Source organism: Chanos chanos, chromosome 2 (assembly GCF_902362185.1).
Source record: "Chanos chanos chromosome 2, fChaCha1.1, whole genome shotgun sequence".
Taxonomy (NCBI): Eukaryota; Metazoa; Chordata; class Actinopteri; order Gonorynchiformes; family Chanidae; genus Chanos; species Chanos chanos.
This window is the reverse complement of record NC_044496.1, coordinates 48,634,650-48,644,135: the sequence shown is the minus strand read 5'-3', so window position 1 is coordinate 48,644,135 and position 9,486 is coordinate 48,634,650. Positions and strand designations below refer to the sequence as shown.

The window sequence follows — 9,486 nt, the reverse complement described above, 5'->3', positions numbered from 1 at the left end:
AGGAAGAGAAAGTGTGAGAATCAGTCAGAGGCTTCAAAGACAAGGTGAAAGAAGTGAGAGAGTGAGAGAAAGACAGAGAGGAAGAGAGAGACCATGAAGAGGAGAAAGAGAGAGAGAGAGAGAGAGAGAGAGAGAGAGAGAAAGAGAGGTGTAATGGGAGCAGTTGACAGCCTGAGGCTTTATGCTTCTCCACATTTGAACATTAAATCTCAGATCGTTTCGGCTGTGCGATTGCAGATGCTATTTGAAGAACAAAACAGCGTTTATGACGGGGAAAAAAAAGCCCCCGGAATATAAGACAAGCCGTATGAGGGCACACACTTGTTGTCTGGTTCTAACTGTCTCTGAAAGACCTGGGGAGAAAACAGGTTTCTCTCATGGGAACACTTACTCAGTTTACCCTCTCAACAGGTACAAGTATTCACCTTCAAAATTAATTCAGTTACTGTTTTCTATCAGCTTTTTCAGTGTCTGCTTATAGTAGTTAACCCAGATGATCTGTGGTTTACTTACCAATTAACACCAGGAATGAGCTAGAACCACTGTACAACCACAAAGTACACAGCATAACCCTTAGGCCCATGAATTTTCAATATATGTAATTACTAACGTTTAATGATATTTCATGTCAGAATATTGTGGGACCATTGTGAGAACATTTTTTGGGTCAACTTTTATTTATTTATTTATTTATTTATTTTAAGACTTACAGTATTTTGGTCTTTCACAACCTATTGGATATCATTATCACTTTTTAATAAACTAAGTTGTTTTATAGTAGAACTAATTCAAGACTATTAACTCACTGTCAGTGGGGTCATTCCATGTCATCTGAACTACAGACATCCACCTCACCATCTCAGAGTTGCCTGATAATTATTTGTCTTGAAGAAAACACGCTGACATGGCATATCCCAAAATTTTAGCTTCCTACTCCCAGAACATTTCTGTTCAGAATTTATTTAGTACTTGTGAAAACTACCTTTAAAGTAAGAATTTTTTCAGTCACAGACATTTTTCTGATCTTTGGAGCTTAGTAACTTGGCCATAAATACAACCAGAATTCTGAAATTTGGCATGCTGATTCAATATTTCCTGTAGATGCCGAATAGCTGAATAGCTGAACAGATATAGAGGCCCAAACATGGTCTGCTTATTTTAAAGGTAGTTTTCACTAAAAAACTAAAGTACTAAAAAACATTCTAAACAGAAATGTTTTGGGAGTAGGAAACTAAATTTTGGGATATGTCATGTTAGAGTGAATTCTTGAAGACAAAAAATTATCAGCCAATTCTGAGATGGTGTGGTGCAAAGATTTTCCCAGTTTGGTTGAAATGACATGGAATGACCCATAATTATTCCTTGAGATAATCAGGATGAAAATGGTGCCTTTACTCTATGTTTAATCCCGTGAAACTAAAAATTAATTAACTGTGTTTACACTGCACTGTTTAACTGTGTGCCAGATAAGGGAGAGCCATTTGTGAACTCACACACAGACATATCCTTGTAGCTTGTGTAGAAATTCCACACAGCGTTACTTGTGTGTGTGTGTGCATGCACGTGTGTGTGCAGCATATTTGCTCTTGTTCAGTAGAGTGTAATTTATAGTGGTGAAGTGCCGGGTAAATAAACAGAATTTCCAACTGTGTTGAGTCAGTTGCTTGCTTGTATGTGTGTGTGTATGTATGTGAGTGCGGTTGTGTGTGTGGGTGGTTGAGTGGGTGTGGGAGTGGGTGTGTAAAGTGTCTAGCTATGAGCTGATCAATAAATGTGATATATCTGCACTACAAATTCACACTCATCAAAACTACCTCCCCTCACCCAGCATACACACACACACACACACACACACACACACACAAAGAGTACGCTTTTGAATAAATGTGTATTCCTTTCATTCACTCAAACCAAATGCAAAGCAGCACAGGCAACTGCCTTTAATCCTGTCCAGTCCATCATTCACCTCCTGATTTTTAATTCTCCTCTATCTCTTTTTCCTTCCGATCTCTCACATCTCTCCTCTATCCCTTCACCTGAGTAATATTTCTGTCTGTATCCATCCCTCCATCTATCTCTTTACCTCTCTACCCTTCCTATTACCTTTGCTTCCTTCTTTGTTTCCCTCTCTCTCTCACTTTTTCACCATTCATCCATTCTCTGTTCCTGTTCCTCACTGGCAAATACACGTTTAAACCCCCTCCTCCATCATTCTCTTTTCCTCATTCGCTCTCACACGTCTCCTCCACCTCTGCAGATTCTTCTCCAGAGGTTTGTTAAGCCTGAGTAAACCTGAGTGATAATTAGGGAGGGACTGACTTTACAACACAGAGGACATAACATTTGTGTATAAGATGCAGAGAGAGAGAGATAGCGAGGGAGAGTGTGAATAAGTTTGTGTGTGTGTGTGTGTGTGTGTGTGTGTGTATTTAAGTGTGTGTGTCTGTGTTTAAGTGTAAGACAGAGAAAGCATGTTGAGAGATTGTGTAGGTGTGTGAGGATAAGAGCAAGCTAAAAAGCCAAAGGTAAAAGTTAGAAAGAGAAAGGCTGTAATGGAAGGAAAATGAAATCGAGAGACTGAGAGTGTGTGTGTGTGTGTGTGTGTGTGTGTGTGTGCGCGTGAAGAGGAGCGTGTAAGGTGGTGAGGAGGCGGAGAGACAGACCGAAAGGGTCACACAGAGGGCTGGTGAGCATTCACACACTTAAATTGGCATGATGCTTTGTGTGCTACCGTATTCTGCACACCTCTGTACACATTCAGGGCAAAATCTCGGACAAAAAGCAGCAAGACAGGAAACTAAAGACAAGGATAATCACCCGAGACATCATATTCGTTTTACCTGAGACCGCAGTCAAATTTAAAGCACAGCCTTGAAAATCAAACAAACAGGGAAAAAAAAGGTCTTTAATGAAGATGGTTGTGTCTAAGTATAGTTGTTCTGGTTCTGTCTGGCATCTGGGTGCTTCTGCAGGGCATAGCGACATTTATTTCTCATTGAGAAACGCTCAGTTGTACCTTAAAGAAGTTGGAACCTGGCAGATGCCTTCTTCCTAAAGACTTTGAAGTTACACTGCTTGTGAGATGTCCTTGTATTTAGACACTTGCAAAGCCACACACAGATGAAAGAGTAGGCTAGGTGAGCTGTGTGTGTGTGTGTGTATGTGTGTGTGTGTGTGTGTGTTTGTGTTTTATGCTCTCCTTGAGTTGGCAAGATGTAGTGTGTGGGTATTCTCCAAGAAAACACAAACTGTAGCCAACTGGGCTTGTGTAAAGAGGATGTGTCTGTCCCCTATCGAGGGATTTTGTGCAGGGTAAACAGATGTATCTGCACTGATCTGAGACTTTTACCAATGGCTGCCATGGAGACCAAGTCATCCAATGAGGTGGTCTCTTCTCTTTTTTGCAAAAACCAGCCTCAGCCAGAATCTTCAGTCCTGATCAGTCCTCTGGATAAGATTAGAAAACATCTGCTGAGCAGTCTCTGGTGGGAGTGTGTGTGTGTGTGTGTGTGTGTGTGTGTGTGTGTGTGAATGTGTGTGTTATGGGCGAACTAGGCCATGACGTCTGATTTTTTTTCCACATATTGCAAGCTCCCAGTCAGGTGAACATGAAGCCAATTAGCACCTTCACATTATTAATGAGGACAGGATATATATATACACACTATATACTATATATTTACTATATATATACTACTACATAGTACTACTTTATGAAACTGAAATCCTAAGCTGTGAACAACATAAGGCCTCAGCAGCAGTCCATGCATATCATTACTTGCAAGAAGTTCCAACATGTCAGAAAATAATGCTTCAAATGGCTAAACCTGTCGCAGCCAGTTTGAGTAGTTGAAACTGTTGGCTTCAACAGACTAATGACATACATAGACCCTGATTATAACATGTCATGTCAGATGATGGCAGGGCTTGAGGACTTATATAGTGACCTATCCACAGGTGCAAAACACAAGCTTGTCAAGTCAAATACATGGCTTTAACTGCCGACTGTTGTACATGTGTGAGTTCGAAAATGTGTTTAAATTGTTTTGTCACTGTTGAGCGGTCATAAGCAGTACATTTCACATGTACACATGGGCTTTTCCCCCTTAACAGTCACACGGTTACCTGTTGTTTAAAAAATACAAGTTTAAACATTAAGAAAGAAATGCCTGGGAGAGAGAGAAAAACACACAGAAGGAAATTCTGCTTGTACCTGTGGCTGCTGTCCTACACTGAACTGAATTTACATCTGTTCTATTCTAATGCTGTTCATCCCATCACTGTCCTTTTTCCCTTTCAAGCAAACCAAAAGTCCCTAAGTCATGCCACTCTCTTTCCCCATCTCTCTCTCTATCTCTCCCTCTCCCCCTCTGTTCTTGTATCGCTTTCTGTCTTCTCTCAAACTGCTTTTCCTCTCTGTCTGCTATTGTCCTCTTCCTGCTTACAGATTCAAAGCACAATAGTGTATGACAGCGTCTCTTACCCATGAGCAATACTGGTATCACAGCGTTCAAACCACAAAATCCCTTTAGAGGCACTCAGAACAGTCAGCCTTTCTGTTCATCACTGCAAAAGTCACTGTGAAAAAATCCAGCAGTGATAAAGTACTTAAAATTCAGAACACATTCACCCCTCCCCTCCATGAATTTCAGAAGTGTGTTTCACGAAGCAATCACTGCCCGCCCAGATCACATTTTCCATAACTGTGCATTGTTCACACGTACGTGTTGTTTGAATATGTTTTCATTTTTTTTTTTTTTTAACATTTCCTTTCACTGTAAAATCCTTACACCTTTAGTGGATGGAGCCATTCACAGAGGAGCTGGTCCTTTACTGAAGAAGGAATGTTCCACTTTGGGAGGGTGTGAAACTGGGGAGGCCAAAATCACCGGGGCGTATGGCCTACCTGCTAAATGTGAGTCACTCCAATTAAACTGTTCTACTCTACCTTTGTTTCATATCAGGACATTAACATTCAGCCAAGACAAAGTCTCACTCCTATTATACCATCCTCATTTCTCATCCATATTTTTTAACACATATTTTTTTTCTACAAGCAGTAAACGGCACTTTGTACCCTCAGCCAGAGACCTTCTCTGAGCCATCAGCAGAAAGTTCTGTTCTACGCTCTTTCTCTCCCCCCCATCTCTCTCTCTCTCTCTCTCTCTCTCTATCTCTCTCTCCCCCACTCCCTCTGTTCCTGTCTTTCTGGGAGTGTTCAGTAATTATGTAGTCAGACAGTGTTTACAGATGCAAGCGCACTTTAATTTATTCCCACACTTAGCAGTAATTTCCCTGCCTAATTTATGACCCCCCCCCTTCCCCTTTTTTTATTTCGCTCTGTGAAAAGTCTGCATACGCTTGCTGTATTAAGGCACCCTGACACACACACACACCCATGCGCACACACACACACACACACACACACACACACAAACCCATGCACACACAAACACACACACACACATACAGAAGAGTGCTTTTATAAACTCAGAAATCATTCTTTATCTTCTGTTGGTTTAGTGGTGTCTTTGCTGCCTTTGATTTTATCATGTCTGTGTATTTGTGTGTGTGTGTGTGTGTGTGTGTGTGTGTGTGTGTGTGTGTTTTGTACTGTACCAGGCTGTTGGTAATTGGGGAATATATATGACATTAGACGTAACGGTAAGTGTGTGTCGCTTGACAGGCTTAATTGGTCTTCTATGTATGACCATATGTCTCAGACAGCTTATAATAATTCAGTGAATGCAGGATCTAATTCTGTGTTATGTATGAACAGGTGTGTGTGTGTGTGTGTGTGTGTTCATGCATATGCTTGTGGGCACAAGGTCATGTCTTGTGTATGGGTTTATTGTATGGCATGGCCATGAGTAGTGTGTGTTTGTGTGTGTGTTTAAGGCACAGTGGTGAGTCAGTGAGGTGCTGTGGGTAGGTAACAGCTTGTGTATCCAAGTGTGTGAGGGGTGGCTGGAAACAACTGGCCTCCAAAAAGGATTAAAGAAAATTGTCCATGTCTCCTATCATTAAAATCATTCCTAAATGCATCTTAGTGTCTGCAACAGATGTTATGATTGCACTGACTAAATGTTTGGAACAAAATGTAAGGTATGTTAGAGACAGGAGGAGGTTGTGAGGTAGCAGTGGAAAGAGCAGGATATTGTTTGACGGTTTAGAGGACCTTAACATAGGCAAAGTGGTGTTGTGACTCAGAGGAGTTGAGGGGTGTGTGTGTGTGTGTGTGTGTGTGTGTGTGAAGGCTTTGGCTTCTGGCAGTCCCACAGCCCACCTGTGTACCAATCCAGCTATGACCAGGGAGACAAGCAGTCGGCAAAGAGGGCAAATAAACAGCAACAATCATTAGGGAGGAGAGGAAAACGAAGTGAAGGAAAGCTCCTCTGCCAATAACACACACACACACACACACGCACACACACACACACACATACACACACAGTCTCTCAGGTCTCATTTCCCTCAGTGGCCAATTAACACTAATTAAAATCCACACAGGCCAAATGAACACCCACTCTCTTCTACTCTAAAGAATAACTAATCTCTTTTTTTTTTATGTCTTGCTCATGGCCTGTCTTTCATTCTCTCTCTCTCTCCCTCTCTCTCTCTCTCACTCCTTCTCTCTGTTTTTCCTCTTTCTCTTTTATACACTGAAAAACACACACATACTCAACCTCCAATCATCTGCTTTTGCCTTCTTGTTTGTTTCCCCCTCTTACATAGACACACACACACACACACACACACAACCTCAGTACATAATTGTCTGTCTCTATCGCTCTCTCTCTATTTGTTCCTATCCCTTATACAAACAGCCGCTTCTTGTCTGGTTTAAAATGTGAGGATACATGCAGTCTGGTGTCTTTATGCAACAACAAATATCCTTTCAAATCTGACAAACTGAGCTCTGAAAAGAATTTATTTTGATTTTTACAATATCATGAAACCATCAAATGAGGGAAATTGATCTCATCCCTACAGAGAAAAGCGGTGTCAAAAAGCACAGCACTGCTTCTTTTATATAAGGGATGACAGCGAAGAGAGGGAGGAAGCCAAAAAAGAGAAGGGGAAAAAAACCCTACAAAATAGAGAGAGTGCACTTTTGACCCTTTCAGATGATAAACAGTCTGGCCTCTCTCTTTCTCCTTGGCGTTCTACTCTAGTTGCGTATTTTAAGCCTTTGCACCTGCTCTGGTTTGGAGGAGGGACTGGGAGCTATAACTCTCTCTCTCTCTCTCTCTCTCTCTCTCTCTCTCTCTCCCTCTCTCTCTCTCTCTCTCAGGGACTTTTGTGTACAAGGGCTGAGGCCTCCCTTTGTGCCAGAGGCCAGGGAGTAGAGTTTGTGACGTGTCTGCTCCACTGAGCACAAAATAGGGCCTGACACCAGATGGGGTGGCTAACCATTCCCAGCCACTCAGAGAGAGAGAGAGAGAGAGAGAGAGAGAGAGAGAGAGAGAGAGAGAGAGAGAGCGCCCTGTGGAAAGAGAGAGTGATGGAAGTGTAGAAAGCACAAAGGCTTTGAATGCATACATACAAAGATAAGAGGTGTTGTGAGGGTCAGTGATGTGTAGCTTGGGGGTGTGGGGAGACTGAGAGAAGGAGAGAGAGAGAGAGAGAAGGGAGGTTAGGAGGGAAAGGAAGGGATTGAAGTCAGAGTGCAGGAACAATAGTTTAAGGAAACATTCAGCTGGACTGGCAGACTGAACACACTGCCTGAGCATTAGATTCATACGCTTGTCGTTCCGGTGAAGGTTTTGAATGCTGACCGAGAAAAGGCAAGTGGAGCGACCACACGCATTTAAGATCAACTCTTAAATTTATTCTCTCTTTTCACTTTTTCTCTTATTCACTTATTATTCACTTTCATTCATTCCTACTCACTTTAATTCAGAACCTTTCAATATATAATACTTTCATATAATATTTTACCTGCCTCTCTCTCTCTCTCTCTCTCTCTCTCTCACTCTCTTTCTCTCTTTTCACACACGCACAGACAGATACATACACAGGGGTTGAAATGAGGCAGAGTAATGTGTGTATGAGTTTCGCAGTTGAGGATTCACACCTTGCGGCTGTTGGCCTCTAGTGAAGTGTGACCTTTATCTGCACCTGTGTCACCGGTGATTGTGTCACTCTTTCCTCTCTGTTCCCCAGCTAAGTGCATCTGTAATGAGCATGTCAGATTCTGAGCTTCTCTCTCTCTCCCCCCCCCCCCCCCTCCCTCTCTCTCTCTCTCTCTCTCTCTCTCTCTCTCTCTCCCTCCCCCCACCCTCCTCTCTTTAAACACAATACAATACAAACAATATAATACAGTATTATTGAGCATAATTTTGAAATTTGTCTTTGGTTTCACTGTAGCGTTAAAACGTACTTTTTGTCCCAACTGCCAGCTCTCCATTCTTGTTCATCCTTTGTTTTATTTGTCTGTCTCTCTGCTTCAATTTCTTGCTCTCGCTCATTCTCTCTGTCTCTCTCTCTCTCTCTCTCTCACACACACACACACACACACACACACACACACACACTCACAGTACTACGTTTCTGGTTTTCCAGAAATGTAATTCCAATGGTTTTCTAATTCATTTACAGTCTTTTGACTCTTATTGCAATATTTCATTACTGCGCATAAACTCACTGATCTTGGCTCTTGCCTCTTCCTTTTGTTCCCGCTGTACATTCAGGCTCTTCCTTTCTGTTTTTCACGTTTTTTGTTTTTTTTTTTTGTCTTGATACTAGACCTGTGATTTCCTTGTTCTATTTTTGAAGTATCAAATTCCAAAATTTCATTGTCTCATTTTCGCGACCATTCCTATGAACATTTCATTGTTCCTTTTTCTCCCGCTCCCTCTCCCTCTCTCTCTCTCTCTCTCTCTCTCTCCCTCTCTCTCTCTCTCTCTCTCTCTCGTTCTCTCGCGCGGGCTGGGGTGATGTATGGGCTTGCTGTTGGACTAAACAAACAGAGAGGCGATCGATGCTGTAAACACAGCAGAGTGGGGCAGTAAATAAGGAGTCTGAGACAGGACACGCTGACAGAGGTGGGAAAGGAGAGCGGGATGGAGGGAAGGAGAAAAAGAGGAGAGAATCAGAGAGTGACAGGATGCTGATAGAGGTCAGAGAGAAGCAAGATATATGGTCAGGGATGAAGAAGAAAGAGAAAGAGAAGGACAGGATACACTGACTATGATGGAGGGAAGACGGAGGAGACAGGAGAGTGAGTAAGAGGTTAAAAGATTTAGGGAGAGAAAGAGAACTGGAGGGTAGGTGTCGCAGATGAGAAATATAACGACAAAAAAACAAAAAAAAAAACAGGCAGAGAGTCGAGAAAAAAAGAGATTGACAGCAGACAAAGAGAGAGGAAGACGTCAAAAAATGGATAGAAGAACTAGAGAAACACATGTACAGACAGAGAGAGAGAGAGAGAGAGAGAGAGAGACAGACGGAGCGAGAGTGTAGAAAGAAAGACAGAAAAAGAGA

General features: G+C 42.1%; 1 protein-coding gene across 1 annotated transcript in view; it reads left to right on the top strand.

Annotated features, from left to right (window-relative positions):
* macrod1 (mono-ADP ribosylhydrolase 1) overlaps positions 1-9,486 on the top strand; it is a 42,700-nt gene that overhangs the window by 28,204 nt on the left and 5,010 nt on the right. The window contains exon 5 of the mRNA XM_030766074.1: positions 4,799-4,915. Coding sequence (XP_030621934.1) covers positions 4,799-4,915 — 117 coding nt within the window. The remainder of the gene's footprint in view (positions 1-4,798; positions 4,916-9,486) is intronic.